Source organism: Trifolium pratense, linkage group LG5 (assembly GCF_020283565.1).
Source record: "Trifolium pratense cultivar HEN17-A07 linkage group LG5, ARS_RC_1.1, whole genome shotgun sequence".
Taxonomy (NCBI): Eukaryota; Viridiplantae; Streptophyta; class Magnoliopsida; order Fabales; family Fabaceae; genus Trifolium; species Trifolium pratense.
This window is the reverse complement of record NC_060063.1, coordinates 727,184-743,777: the sequence shown is the minus strand read 5'-3', so window position 1 is coordinate 743,777 and position 16,594 is coordinate 727,184. Positions and strand designations below refer to the sequence as shown.

At 33.4% G+C, this 16,594-nt stretch overlaps 1 protein-coding gene across 1 annotated transcript; it reads left to right on the top strand.

Annotated features, from left to right (window-relative positions):
* Window positions 1–383: 383 nt before the first annotated feature.
* Window positions 384–4,450, top strand: LOC123884176. The gene is made up of 5 exons (XM_045933202.1): window positions 384–932; window positions 1,040–1,077; window positions 2,724–2,988; window positions 3,101–3,384; window positions 3,819–4,450. The coding sequence occupies exons 1-5, from the start codon at window positions 570–572 to the stop codon at window positions 4,246–4,248; spliced, it is 1,380 nt and encodes a 459-aa protein (XP_045789158.1). The 5' UTR covers window positions 384–569; the 3' UTR covers window positions 4,249–4,450.
* The last annotated feature ends 12,144 nt before the right edge of the window (window positions 4,451–16,594 follow it).

Sequence of the window (16,594 nt, the reverse complement as noted above, 5' to 3'; positions counted from 1 at the left end):
TTTTCTCAAAATTATCATTTTTATAACGTCCATTAAGTAATACCACCTATTTGTTCGTTTACCAGGTTCAGCACGAAATCATAAATAAGCTCTACCAAGGATTGCCAAGCATTGGGTAGCGGTCAAAATGCATAACTTAAGTAGCAGGTGTTGTAAAAATCTTTAAACTCATGTTAGTTTTTTTTCCTTAAATTTTTCATTTTTATTAAGGTCCGCTACTTAAGTAGAGGACATATACGCTACTTATGTAGTGAACTTACATGTAAAAATCTTGAATTTTATGCGGGTGTTCTTCGTCAAAATTTCTCATTTTTATAACATTGACTCTTTAAGTACTTAAGTAGTGAAAAAGTAAAAATTACCTAGTGTACACTCACTTTCCAAAAGAGGGTGTTAGAATTTAACTGAAATAACTAGAAGTATCAAGGTCGGTTATTCCAATCGGTGAATTCCAAAAAAAATCCAATTTTTCGGTCTATCCTCCAAACACACACACAAACACAAACACAAACCTCTGTCACACAAACACATTGTTCCTGTATCAGATTACACAACACAGAACAACAACAATGGTGTTAACTTCAATTTCAACAATCTCTTCATCAACTTCATTCCTTTCTGATTCTCCATCAACTTCAAATTCCAATTCTACCCTTTTCAGAAACAGACCTTTTCCTTCTTTTCTTGTTGGATTTCCAAAACCACCCTTTTCAAATGCAACCTTCAAATTCAAATTCAAACCATCTTCTTCTTTTTCATCTGCTTCCACTCAACAAGAAAATGGGTCACCAGAACAGTTTCTAAAGAACAATTCCATTGCTGATTTCATGCGTTTCAAGAAAGGGATTGATGGTTCTACTGGTTTGTTGCAAACTGCTGTTGTTAGTTATAAGAAGAAATTTCCTTGGTCCATTTTGAAGCCTTTTCTTCAGGTTAGTTTAAAGCTTATGTTTTTCTTGTTTTTACTCAATTGGTTTTTTTTGTTGTTGTTGTTGAAGTTATTTATAATGGTTTCTTGATGCCCTTTGTGTTGTTGTAGGTTGATTTGATTTCAACAATTCACATAGCTGATGAAGAGTATGTATTGTTTATCTTGCACTTTTTTCATTTATTGCTTTTTGGATTTGATAGTTTTCAAAAGCTAATTAGGCCTTGTTTGGATAGTAGATGGATAAATAAAGATTAAATACTTGTATCTTGTTTTAATGAAATAACTTACTCAACTTAGATGCACATGTATATATTTTGATTGTCAATGTTCTATAATTTTTATATTAGCAGTGTTGATGTGTCTGTGTCGTATCAGGTGTCCATGTCGTAGTCTATGCTTCATAATGTCAGTCACTCAATTTGTTTTCATATAACTATATGCTGCTTTCATAAGCTATCATGGAGATATTATGGAAATGAGTTGAGAAAAACTTATACACATATCTTAATTTGTTTCCATAAGCTCTCTCAGACAGTCTTACAAGTGCTCATGTCAGTAGATAGGTTCATACAACCCAATCCAAACAGACCCTTAGTTGTTCCGGCACAATTCAAGAGAAAATGAAGATAAACTTTATACATTGTATCTATTATTTTAGAAATCTTATGAAAATAAGTTGTAAACAACTGATTATGGTCACATCTTGTGCTATTTTGATTAACTCTACTTGATACTCACATAAATGTTTATGTCAGTAAGATAAACTCAGATAAACTCTTCCAAACACACTCATTGTCTGTTTGGATGTTAATTTGAAAGAGCTTAAGTTTGTATCTAAGCCTATCCATATCTTTTGTTGTTAGGGGGTGAAGAAATTTTGGTGGGGATGAGGAAGTGATACAAATCATGGGGTTTTATGAGGAAAGGTTATGAAGTATTCTTGGAAATCAATCATGGGAACATGAAGTATAATATGTCATAACCAAAGTTATACATTTGAAGTTTAATAGGATGGTTTTAGACATTTATGCAGGTCTAGAAAACCACCGACTTGCAACCCTTGTGGTCTTGAATAAGGTCGGTGTCAATGAGTGCTAGTAATTATTAAGTTCAAACTTTTGTTTAGGAGTTATCGATGTGTACTTCGATTGATATTATCGGTCATGATTGGAGGTGTATTGGTTTGAAGTGAGAGTGAGGTCATGATTGGAGGTCCAAAATGTGTTGTTCATAATAAAATGGATGAAGAAAATGATCATCCTGACATTCAGTTACAGAAGGGGGAGGAAGAGTGAGAGAGAGAGAGAGGTTATATATATGAAGGATTCTGACAGGTGGAGAGTTCTTGCCAATGAACAAGGATGGTTGTTCTTGCTCCCTCTAAATTGATCAGAATCCCCCATGTCACCCCATCTATCGGGAGATATCACCTGGTAGTGTTTTTGCTAGTGAGAGAAATGCAGGGGGAAGAGCAACCATCATGAACAAGTTGAGTGAAGTACCATAACACTAAGTGAAGTGTTGTGGACTGAAAGTCACTGAGGGTGCCGCCTCTCGAGATGTTACGAGTCACATTGGGAGGTCTAACATAAGAAGTGAGACTTGTAAGTATAGGGATTCTTTCACCTAATAGACTAGTCTTTTCAGAAGATCTCTCCCTTTGGACTTATACTCATAACAAAGTACAATTGTACAGTTCTTTTCGATGCATTGACTTAATTTGTTCATTTTATTTTTACATTTTTTACCAACCATTATTAACTATATGGATGATCCTAATTTATATGAGCAGGTATTTTCTGGTCCTCCAAAAGGAGCTTGAATCCTATGATTGTGTTCTTTATGAAATGGTAGCTAGCAAGGAAACTTTACAGAATATGAGAAATCCTAAAAAAAGGTTAAAAGGATCACAAACTAGAGGTTTTAACATTTTGGGATTCATCCAAAGACAGATGGCTCAAATTCTCAGGCTTGATTTCCAATTAGATTGTCTCGATTACCAGACTGAAAATTGGCAACATGCAGATCTTGATTATGAGACCTTCCAATTACTCCAGGTTTCGAGTTGCTAATATTTTTGCTGATTTTTGAGTTGATTATGAGGGCTAATGAGTAATGATCGTTATTTATTTTCAATGTTGAGATCTAATTTTTCTCTTTTTATTTCAGCGAGCAAAAGGTGAAAGCTTATTTACTTTTGCAAAGGATATGACTCTTAGATCTACAAAGGCGATGTTGCAGCCTTCCATTCCAGAAGATCTTGATCCATGGAGATCAAAGCTTTTATGGGCTTCACGTGTACTTCCTATGCCGCTTGTTGGCCTTCTTATCATCGGAGGCGTTTGTGCAGATGTGGGAAGTCCAACATCAGATTATCCTGAAATTGAGGCATTGTCAAGGCTTGATTTGAGTGGTGCCATGAAAGTCTTTCTTGCAAAGAGACTAACATCTGAGTAAGTCCCTCTCATCTTTCTCATTGTTTGGCTTGATCTTCAACACAATTACAGTGCCATTGTGATTTCATTAACTCATCATGATTCCAAACATGCACTGAAAGTAGAAAAAAGATTGCTTGATGCTATCTAAAACACTCTTGACAACACAATCTCTCCTATTAGTTTAAATTCATATAGGTCCCACTAGATTTATGTGGGACCTGCATGATTTTGCGGGCCGTTTCTAAAACGGTGGGATCTTAATGAATTTCAACCGATAGGAAAGAGTGTTTTGTGAAGAATATGTTACCAACAATCCTTAAGAGATTTTTTTTGGGAGAAGCTAAATTAGCCCACACAACAATCCTTAAGAGATTGCATTACAATAGTCTTTGATTTTCTTTTGTCGAGTCACCAACTTGTGTATTGACGACAATACTATTGTTGTATAGGTTGACACAAAATACAGCAGATGTAGAGGAGAAATCTGTTATAATTGGTGAGAGAAATCGAGTTGCAATCGAGAACCTCAAAAGTGCAATGGATAAGGGACAAAATAAGATTGCCATACTTTATGGCGGTGGCCACATGCCGGATCTCGGAAGGAGGTTGAGGGAAGAGTTCGATTTAGTCCCGTCCAACGTGGAGTGGATAACAGCTTGGTCCATAAGGAAAACGAAACTTAATACTAGTTCACTTCCATTTCTTAAGACAATGGCTAAAGCTTCTGGTTGGCCATTGAACCGCTATCAAACATTGGCATTGCTCATCTTTTCATCGTTCTTGGCGTTGGATTTGTGGTTTTGGGAGCTATTGTTTGGCTCCGCGGTGACTTGGGTCTCTGACGTTGCCTCGGAAGTTCTTCTGTATGTTGGTAATTAAAAGATGATAATTGTCATTGGATTAAAAAAATTCATACTAATTACTAATTTGGATAAAAAGATACTTTGTATGTGCAAATGTAAAAATGAAAATTTTATCAAACAATTGTAAAATTCAAAACCAGTTCACAAGAACACCAACATTGTTGCAAATAATCTTGTAAAAGACATCTCGTTGGATAAAAGAGATTGTTGTTACAGTATTTATAAGTTACCTTTAGCCTCAATTCTCAAGTAATGTGAGTCTTTTTTCCTATTGAGGCTAAGAGTCTAAAAGGCAGGGGCAAAGGGTAGTATAACTTTGGGCTTCCCCATTTTTTAAATTTATTTAGTTTTCTTATGAATTTGTGTAATTTTATATTTAACTACTCTAATAATGTAGATTTACCTACTTCAAATAAGTGTATTTGTAAAAAATTAGTAGAGATAGGAAAGATAAGACACTAGTTAAGCATATAAATATGAAATTTTATGTTGAAACTTGTGTATTTAATACATTAAAGAGTACTCCCTCCGGTCCTTATTATAAGGAACAGTTTGACAAAAACACACAGACCAAGGAAACCTATTTTTTTTATTAAAAATTCTAAAATGTTATGTTTAATTCCAAAAATAACCTTGGTCTTAATTGATTGTTGTCTCTTGTAATTATCAATATACTAAACCACTATTCTTAATTCCAATGTAACTCCTCCTATACATGGTGGTAGACCATTTATGTGACTCTTTGTTTACTAAAATTTGCCTCCAATTTTTTTGTATAGGAAATGTATGTGTAAGTAATGTTAAGCATTGGAATAGGTTATATTGGAGTATACAATTCAATTCAATAAGGGTATAAAAGGAATTACTTATTTAATAAAGCATAGATTTAAGGAGTGTTCCTTATATAAAGGACCAAAAAAAAAATCCAAACTGTTCCTTATAATAAGGACCGGAGGGAGTAAATGATAATTTATCTCCTGTAAAATAAGCAAATTTAGTGCTACAAATATAGTGCAAGATATAGTGCAAGTTAAAGTTGCTGCATAATTTAATATCATATAAGAATTGAAGCATAATTTAATACCACATAATTTTGCTTTATTTTTTTTGCTGCATAATTTAGGTTGCTGCATAATTTAATATCACATAAGAGGAAAACAGAATAAAACTTCTTTTTCTCTTTTTTTTTAATTCAAAGAGATTAACAAAAAAATAAAGTTTTGCTTTTAAAAAATAAAGATTATGTTTTTTTAATTCAAAAATATTTGAAAATAAATCTTTAAAATGTTTATTTTGGAAATAAACTTTATTTTGAGTAAATCTTTATTTTGGAAGTAAAATAAGAAAATTAATTTTTTTATTTTGGGAGGAAATTTTTTAATTTTTTTTTGTTGGAAATTTTTTTAAATTCATTTGTAGGAAAAAAATATATAATTTTAAAAATTTTGTAGGACAAAAAAAGTTATTTGTAGGAATTTTTACTGTATTTTTTTAAAAAAGAATTATCTGATGTTAAATTTTAAAAATAAATATAAATAATTTTTTTCCATCGTACAAGCCACGTCAGCAGATTTACACATTTACATGTCCTGCTGTACACCTCGGGGGCAAAATGAGGGAATCTAATTTTTGCAGGGGGTAAACAGAAAAAAAATATGTATTTTTTAAAAAACATATTCTCTGACGTGAAATTTAAAAAATAAATATAAATAATTTTTTTTCATTGTACAAGCCACGTCAGCAGATTTACACATTTACATGTCGTGTTGTACACCCTAGGGGCAAAATAAGGGAATCTATTTTTTGCAGGGGGTAAACAGAAAAAAAATATGCGAAGGGGATAAACGAAAATTTGCTTTTTTATTTTTCCTACAAAATTTTAAAAATTATATTTTTTTAAAAATTTGCTTAACAAAATAAGCAAATTTTTAGAAATTAAAGACAAAATTTATTTTTAAAACATAAAGTTATTGTTTTAGCATTAATTTTATCTTTAATTTCCATTTTTAGTATGCTTAACAAGTGCATAGGACACTGTTTAGCATGACTCAAAATTACTATTTCGTTTTTTCTTCTTTACAAAATTTGAACTTATTTAATTGATTTCAAAAAAATGTTCCTAAAAAAATGATTGCTAACAAAATAATCAATATTTAATAGATTATTCTTGTAACATTTTAAGTTTTTATAGTAACTACACATATTAAGACAAGATTATAAAAGCATATTTTAATTTTTTTTCATTATATATTTAGCATCCTCATGAAATTTTGAGTAGCTTTGCCACTGCTAAAGAGTCTGTTAGCCCTCGAGTGTTATTTACAATGTTTGAAATTTGAATTATTCAATCTTAATAATCGGATCAATGAGACACTTTTAATTTACTGATTGTGTGGATTGAGTAACACATGAAATCTAGATTGGAGTAGATACATGTGGATACAGCTCAACGTTTCCTATCAAATAATTGAATGGTCTATAAATGCATGTTAACTTGCCTGCTTGATTATTTAGAACGTTTTGTTTGTAGTGGTGGTTCATGTCATCATCTAGTATCAAGCATCCTTAATTATTGCATGCTATTAAGTAGGGATGATATTAACTGCTCCCTCCATTTCTAATTATAAGATAAGATTTATATTTTAGATATTTTAGATACATTGAAAGTTTAATGTATCTAGTCTATATAATAGTCTAGATACATCAAGCTTTGAATGTATCTAAAAAGTGATTTTTTTCCTTCTTATAATTAGGACTAGAGGGAGTATTTAGAGACCTTGTTCGAATATTAAAAATGAATCTATAATAAAAAAAATTGCAAAAGATTTCAAATAAAAATATCCTCTGTTTAAATTGTAAATAACGCGAATAATATATAAAATAATCATTTTTTAACTAACATTGTAAACAAATTGACATAAAAAAGCCACAAAAAATTGTATTCTATATAAGTATAGAAGTATATATAGATGTATAGTATACTTCAGGAATTTTTCATAAATATTAGTTCAATTAGTAAAAATGTCGAAATTGTTAAGTCAGACACTGACTGAGTTCGAATCTCGACTCATCCGCTTGTGTTTGTAATCAATTTCTAATAGCAATTGTCATTTCGTCTATCTTAAAAAAAATGTTTGCAAGACATGGTTTGCTTGTAAATGTCGATATTGTTAGGCAAAACACCTTCGCTCGAGTTTAAATTCATGGGAGTCCAAAGTTGTTGTGTATGAATTTTTGGTGATAATTGTCACTTCGACTATAAACAAAAATAGAAGTATAGTTAATAATTTGACCAAAATAATTATGATATATTTTATTGTCAAGTAACGTAGTGGGCATCATTTCATCTCTTATTGATTTTTATTTTTTTGGTGACAACAGAGAAAACAAAAGAAAGACCAAACAACAAAGAAAAACCTACTCCCGGATAAAAACTATATCTCGCACATTAGCAAGAAGGGATAGCAAGATGATTAGGATGCGTAGAAATTTTCACTAAAAGCGAGTCAGATAGAGTACTCATCTTAGTCAACATATCGGTACATGTATTACTCTCCTGGAGCGTATGATCAACCCAACCTCTCACTCTCTATCGAAAAGTTGACGAATACTAAAAACTCCATTTACAAACCAGTGATAAGTAGAAACTCCTTCCCGGATTAAAATAATTGTCTGAAGCGAGTCCGAGAAACAAGTGATATTCTTCATACATTTTAGTGAGAACATATTACACATGTTTAGATTTATTTTTTAAAAAAGTTCTTACACTTTAATTATTTAATAGTTTCTAATTGTAATATTTTACTTGAACCTTATAAATAAATTTACTGTTTTTCTTTGTAATAATAATAATAATAATAATAATAATAATAATAATAATAATAATAATAATAATAATAATAATAATAATAATAATATATGGGTCAACAAAACCAATATAGTATCACACAAGTGATAATTATATGGTCCTAATTGTGGGTTTGACCTCTCTATGATATGTATAAAAGATAGTCAAAATTTGATCGTAAATGATCTAGGGCTTGTTTGTTATAAATTTTTTAAAATTAGATTTTTATAGTGTTACAAAATTTTGTGTAAAAAAATTAGAAATTTTTTATAAAAGCATCAAATGAAAATTTGGTTTGAATAGTAATTCTTAAAATGTTATTTTAGGTATTTGATAATTTTATTGAAACTTTTTTTGGATATCAAAATTTCGAAAAATCACTTAATTTTGAAGCTATTTCAAATAGATTTCATAAAAATCATTTTTGAAATACAATTTTTTGAAAAAAATTATGATTTTGACCATGTTTTGATCTTCAATAATGTGTGTATATGTTATATGATGTCAAAATTAGTGTTTCGATTTAGAAAAAATGTATAAAAAAACTTATAATATTTTAAAAATCAATTTTCGAAAATCTATTTCCAAAATACAAAGAAAAATCCATTTTTTTAAAACTGAAACAAACAGGCCCTATATCTTATGTGAGACTTGGAGATGAAGTAATTGCTTGAAGATCATGGCATATAGAAATCAATTACTTCTTTGACAGGTTTCTTTTGCTTGAAGTTTTAGTATTACTATTCTATAATAATACTTTTCTTATGAACATTCCGTAATATTTTTATGAACATTATATATAATATAATACTATAACATTATAAATAAACTCAGAGGAATATCTCTCATGAGATTTGTGTTCACATTCAATTTGGGATTAAGGTTTTCACATTCATATTAGTTTATCCTTATATTTTTCTTAATTTGTTTTTTTGACAAAAAGAAAAAACTGTTTAAGAATATTCACCGGAGTCTTTTCTAACTTAATCAAAATTCTGGATTCGTTTCCTAACTTGGAGATGCAACACCGTTAAAATTCTTAGGAAAAATTTATCATTCATTTAGGTCCTACAAAACTTGAGAAATTAGTCTCTATAGTTACACACAGATGACATCCAACTTATGCAAATATTCAATATTCGCGGAGTTGCCTTTGGGACCTTCATGAATCATGACCCTCTGGGACAGATGCAATCGATTACCCAAATATTTATTCTTTTGGAAAAAATATTATATATTCTTTTGAACAAGCCAAAATGAGATATATATTAATAAAGAAGTCTCCTCAGCACAAGATGTATCGAGAAAGACTACAAATATTTACAAAAACTCAATGAAAAAAAAACCATAAAACAAATCATACAAGACCCAAACAAAGCAAAGGATTAGACCACCGGCTATGGTATTTTGAGACTAAAGTCACACTCGTCGTCTTCAACCACCTATAGGTAAAAAGCTCGATCTTATTCAACAAATGATGAGGAGTGCTTGTTGAATCTCTGGTCAACCTATGATTTCTTGCCGTCCAAACAACCCAGACGCAAGCAAGCCAAACAAGCTGCAAAAAAGACCGGCGTGCCCGGGAAACACCTGCTGAAGAAATAAACTGAACAAAGTGGTCACACAAAGTAGTCGAATCCACCAAAGGTATTATGCTGATCTACGAACGAACCAAAGCCCAAAGAGAACAAAAAATACTAGAAGAGATGAACAAGTGATGGGCCGACTCAACCTCTTCGCATCCAGAAACACAAATGATCTGCAATAGATAAGATGCCACAGGTAACCAGGTTGACTTTTGTAGGTAGCCGATCCCGTAATAGACTCCACGCAAAAATAGAGACCTTCAGTGGAATCTGTCTGTGCCAAATAAGATCGTGACTAACATCCAAAATAACCGAGTTATAAGACCCAATTTTCATTTATTCATTTTTTTGGTGTTTAAAATACTTATTGACGTGACATTTTAAATAAGTTAGTAACTTTAGTTATTTATCGAATACTTTATTTATTAAATGAGTAGTGAGAGTTAGCGCGTGTTGGGTCAAGTTAATGGGCTTGAGGCCCAATATGCTTTGTGGACATGTGTGGGGCGCCCATATGGGCATAGAGAGAGAGAAACATACCATTCTTGTTTTGTTTTGGAGAAAGATAGAGAGAAAGGAGAGCTTGGGAGCTAGGGCAAGAGAAAAGTGTGGATTCAAGAGCAAATCATCGTGTTTTGCATCGAACCCAGGTATGAGAGTAGATCCATAGTCGTGAGTGATACGAGAAAGGGGAGAATTTCAATTTCTCTGTACTCGAACTTTCTCCACTCCATTTTCATTTTGGTTTGGGTGAAGTTTTCTTAAAGAAAATGAAATCTAATCTTCATAACATGTTTAATAACTCTTAACAAGACGTATGAACACTTTAATGGGGTTTACAAATGAGAATTTGTAGATGTTTTTGTTAAGAACTTATTGTTTATGAAGTTTGTTTTATAAATGTGTCAAAATCCATGATATAAGTGATTACTGATGTTAATAAGTTGCTTATAAGTGTTTTTGAACATGTATAGACGTAGTATATGCTTGGTATAAGTTGTGGGAGTGAAATAAGTGATTATGGGGTCAAAATAAATGCTTTTACATTCAAAATCACGTTTCTCAGTTTGGATCTGCAATTGGTGCACCATGCGCAGGTTTCGCAGAAACTGGGTTTTGCCTCTGTCATTTGCGCACCATGCGCCAGTTTTGGGCACATCATGATGTATATTTATGGTTTATGAATAATATGCATGAATCGTGATGTAGTGTTTAAGTATTGTTTACTTACACTGTATATTTGATTGTGTTATCTAACTCTTATGCTTTGTGTTATGTGCTGAACCGTTTGGGGTTCATATACTCAGGTTGAGGATCCGGCTCAGAGTTAGAGGAGTTGCTCATGGTTAATGTAGCACACTTTTTGGTGAGGAGTTTAGCTTAACTACTCCTTTAGATATACTTTTGATGGGGTGTATATGTTGCTCTAATTAGCTGTAATACCATGTCGGGATATTCGCCTGATTTGTATTTAAGCTCGTGACGACATATTGACGTTGCTAATCCTTTTTGTTGTAAATATAATATCCTTGTTGATGATATGGCTTAGAACCTTAGGATATTATGTGAACAATATGGTGATGTATTTTAAGTACAATGAAACTATATGTTTAATTTGAATTTCCGCTCTACAAATACATTAAATGTGTGCCATGATTTTTGTATATGAAGCGTGATGCCTTAATTGTCTTAAGTGTTTTATTTATTTATATTCAATAAATATGTATTAAGGGGTTAAGGTGTTATACGAGTCCTGAGAAGTCAAAAGCTGGTAATACATAATAACCATGGTCAAGATCATGCAACCAAAGCCACCTATCCGAAACCCGAGCCTGCAAAGAGACATTGAGAAGTAAGGCCTGACACTCCCCCAACATCTCCTCCTCCCAAACCCACAACTGCCTCCGCCACACCCACGCCCCCCTCCAGACTCCCACCCTAAAGAAGCCATCTCAACCACCGTGACTGATTTGTTCTCAGACAACTTAAACAAACGCCTAAATCTGTCACACAACGAACTCCCGCCCAACCAAGGATCAGTCCAGTACAAGGTATCAGCCCCATCTCCCACCTTTTTCAAGATGCTCTCCTTGAACCAACCTCCCGCTAACCCTCCAACACCATCCCTAATCCTCGCAATCTCCCTCCACCGCGTAGACCCTCACCTGTCCCCCGCCTTCACCCTACCTCCCTCCAGCCCATAGCGATCCACTAACACTCTAAACCACAAACCCCGTTTATCCACCAACAACCTCCAACGCTATTTTCCTAACAAAGCCAAATTAAACTCCCCAACCCCACATACTCCTTAGACAAATAGTTTTCCAGCTAATCCAAGAGGTTTTCCTAATATCCTCACTCCCCCCCCCCCCCCCCAAAAAAAAAATAAAAATCAAAAGAGATTCAATAGAAGAGCTAATACCTGAGGGAGCTTTGAAGAAAGAAAGAGCATAGACATGCAGAAAGGTCATGACGAACTTAAGCAGAATCAGACGACCACCGAAAGAAAGAAAACGACTCTTCCAACCAGATAATCTATTCTTTATACGAGCAAGCATCGGTCCCAAGAAGCCAAGTGTGTTGGATCGCCACCAATAGAAAGACCTAAATAAAGAAAAGGCACCCTTCCCACCTTACAGAGCAGATGCAACCTCATGTAACCAGGAATCAGGGATATTAACCCCTACCAACATACTTTTATGAAAATTTACCTTCAACCCCGACATAGACTCACACAACACAAGAACGGCCTGCAAAGCACGAACATTCGCCCAACTTTTGACCCTAATAAGCGATGTATCATCGGCGAACTGAATATGAGACACATAAACTTGATTTTGCGCGCCAACACTATACCCCGTAAACAAATTGCGCTCCACCATGGCCTTCATCAACACATTCAAACTTTCTGCTACCAACAAGAAGAGAAACGGGGAGAGCGAACCCCCTTCTCTCAGACCCCTCTCGAGGGGGAACTCATTTGTGGGACTACCATTGACTAAGACAGAAGCTGTAGCCGTACACACGCACGCTTTTATCCACTTCCTCCAGAGAGCCGGAAAGGACATTCTCCCTATAACATCATCCAGATAACCCTAATCCACCGAGTCATATGCTTTCTCAAAATTAACTTTAAATAACATCAACTCCTTGCAAGACTTACGAGCCTCATCCACCACTTCATTCGCGATGAGAATTCCGTCAAGAATCTACCTATCCTTCACAAAAGCATCTGAGCCTCAGAGATAACACTACCAATCACTAAACACAGCCTATTAGCTAACACCTTTGCTAGAATTTTGTAAAGACTCCCCACCAGAGAGACAGGCCGAAACTCATTCAAACGTTGTGGACTATTCACTTTAGGAATCATAGCATGAATGTAGAGTTTAAGCCTTTGGTCAACTTTCCGTTTCGGTGAAACCTCGAAATAAAGTGCATCACATCAGCCTAAAGCTCAGCCCAGAAATCTTTGATAAAACCAAAATTATCCCGTCAAGTCCATGACTTTTGTAACTATCGCAATCCCACACCGCAGCCTTAACCTTTGCAAAAGTGAAAGGTTTGATCAAATTTCCACTCGTAGACGGACTCAACCTATTAAATAAATATTATATGAATATATGATATTCACAATCATGATAAATAAATATAATTTAATATCAAATACTTATTTATATATTTCAAAAACATTATTTGTTAAAATAAAAATAATAATAAGATAAGATATAAAAAATAAATTCAATTTTTTTTAAAAGGATTATCCGTCTTTTTCTTTTACTCGTTTTTTACATTGTACTAGCGGCCAGACAGGGCGTGTTCCGCGCCTGTCTGTGTCTATTATGCAAACTTATGCTTAAAAAAAAAACAACTTATGTTTTGGTGAGTTTGTTAATAAAACATTTTTGTTGCTAAAAACAAAGATATTCCATATGTTATGATGAGTTTTTTTTGGTAAACTAAAGGTATCATCCACGCGCAACTGCAGAGATTAATCCTCTCAAAATAACTGGGATCTATTTAAGGGGTTGACCACTCCTAACAAAAGCTTCTCTATACGCACTGGTCGGGGATCGAACCCAGGACCTATGTTATGGTGAGTTTGTTAATAAAAAAATTTTGCTGTTAAAAAATATAATTAAGGGTAAAAGTCCCTCCAAAAAAATTTGTATCCTTCTTATATATAGTATAGATATAGATATAGATATAGATATAGATGAAAGTTTATGACGTTTCCTTTTTTCAATTTATTTTTTTTATACTCGTGTTAAAACAAATTATTTTTCAAATTCACAAAAGGAATCCATCTTTTTTTTACTCGTTTTTTTACATTGTATGAAAGTTTATGTCGTTTTCCTTTTTCAATATACTATATTTTTTTATACTCGTGTTGTCTTTTATATAAAATATTAGTAGATCCTTAAAAAAATAAAAATATTAGTAGACAAAATCTAAATGAATTTCCAATTGGTCCTTATAACTTTTTTGACGGAGATTTTTCCTTATAATATGTATGGTGATGAATGACAAGATAATAACTTCTTAGCCAAACTACACTGAAGCCACATCATATTAAAAAATTGTGCCTAGTATTATGCCCACAATAAATATAATATATTTATAGATGTTAATCCTGTTGGGGTTGATTGCAATGTAAGTTCCATATTGCTAATGAAGAAGAAAAAAAGGTCAAAGAAATTATATTGAAGAAAGTCTCACATCGCTTAGAATTGTGAAGGAAGGAGGAAATCAAAGCTATATAATGGACCTAAGTTCTTTGTTTATAATTACACCAAGCAGTAACACTTGTAAACACTTTAAGTTTATATTTGTGTCTTTTTGCTTTTCTCTTATGCTCTTGTTTAAGAGTATTTGAGATGTAGTTCAAATATTTACTTTGGAGAGTGTGGGTGTATTGGGGCATGGGGTGGTTGAGAGTGAAGTCTATGTGTTGTAACAATTTTCACATAGTGTTTATTCTCTGGTTGTCGGTTTTGACAACGACCGTGGTTTTTTCTCCGGTTTTGGAGTTTCCACGTTATATTCTTGTGTTGTTGATTGCGTTCTTTTATTTTCTCTATGCCGGTTTTTCCCAACAACTGGTATCAGAGCTCTTGGTTTGATTCAGGAGGAGGGAGTTCCGCTGTGAAGTTTAGGCTAGAGAAAATTGATGTTTGGCTTGTAGAAAATCAAGTCAAGGATGTGTTGATGCAATCAGGGTTACACAAGATCAGCTTGGAGAGGCGGTGGTAATAATACTCAACATCAGCCTGGAGAGGCGGTGATAATAATACTCAACATCAGTCTGAAGAGGCGGTGATAAGAATACTCGGGTTACGTCTGAAACAACAACTTATTATGATGCAGAGGTGCTAGTGGAAGTTGGGAATTGGTGGAGTGTTGAGTCATGGACTTTGGAAGCTCCTATCACATGTATTTGAAGAAGAAATACTTTTGAATCCCTAGAGCTAGTTGAAGGTGGAGTTGTTCATCTTGGTGACGGAAAGCTTGTAAGGTTCAAGGTATGGGTGAGTTTCTTTTAACATAATAATGCGAGGTATTTTCTTGAACTTTGATGCATAGATAGTAGGTAGATACTTGTTAGATAGTTCTACTATTATTGGTTATGCATCTGTTACTAGTGGTGAATCTCATGTTTTGGTTAAGTTGTGGATCTTCGGGTGGGTACTTGTTAGTGACATGAGTTTAGTTGGACTAGTGAAACAAGGTTTACTAGGTGATGTAACTAAACTGGAATTGTTGGAGCCTAACAATGGCCTGAGGTGGTTTCATAGATGTTTGAAGTTGTTCAAGTGACACATTGACATCAGTTGACATGGATGCAAGGTGTGTGATGATAGTGTGCGGGCATTGGTTGGCATTGATGCAAGGTACGCGGTTATCTCGATGGCTGATGAACTTCCGGAGAAAGCCAACATGGAAGTTGCACCATAAATTTTCAGCGAGGTTTTGAGATGAAATTCTTGGGATGGTTTGGTTCCAAGTGAAGAAAAATCTTGGGATGGTTTAGTTCCAAGTGGAGTGTACTCTTTATGGTGGAGTATGATAATTTAATTTGTCGGTATAGACAATGAGAATTATGATTGTCGGTATAGACAATGGAAGCAGAAGATAATGATTGTCGGTGTAGACAATGAAGATTGAAGACCATTACAATCAAGGTGGAGATTGTTGGGGTTGATTGCAATGTAAGTTCCATATTGCTAATGAAGAAGAAAAAAAGGTCAAAGAAATTATATTGAAGAAAGTCCCACATCGCTTAGAATTGTGAAGGAAGGAGGAAATCAAAGCTATATAATGGACCTAAGTTCTTTGTTTATAATTACACCAAGCAGTAACACTTGTAAACACTTTAAGTTTATATTTGTGTCTTTTTGCTTTTCTCTTATGCTCTTGTTTAAGAGTATTTGAGATGTAGTTCAAATATTTACTTTGGAGAGTGTGGGTGTATTGGGGCATGGGGTGGTTGAGAGTGAAGTCTATGTGTTGTAACAATTTTCACATAGTGTTTATTCTCTGGTTGTCGGTTTTGACAACGGCCGTGGTTTTTTCTCCGGTTTTGGAGTTTCCACGTTATATTCTTGTGTTGTTGATTGTGTTCTTTTATTTTCTCTATGCCGGTTTTTCCCAACAAATCCAAAACATATATGATCCAAAACCTGCTGACAGTAATAAAACACACTCGTGAAATAGTAAGTTTGTAGTGAAAATAAAATTATCATATTTTCAGTGAAGAAAATTGTTGTACGAATATTTTTATCGAATTAGAACCTAATCATAAATACAAATGTACGAGTCTTTAATATTTATAAAGGAAGGAAGAGGTCGGGAACCATGGTTACCCCCTCTTCAATCCGGTTACTCGAATTCAATTTGGTTAAAAATTATATTTAATAAAAATTATATGT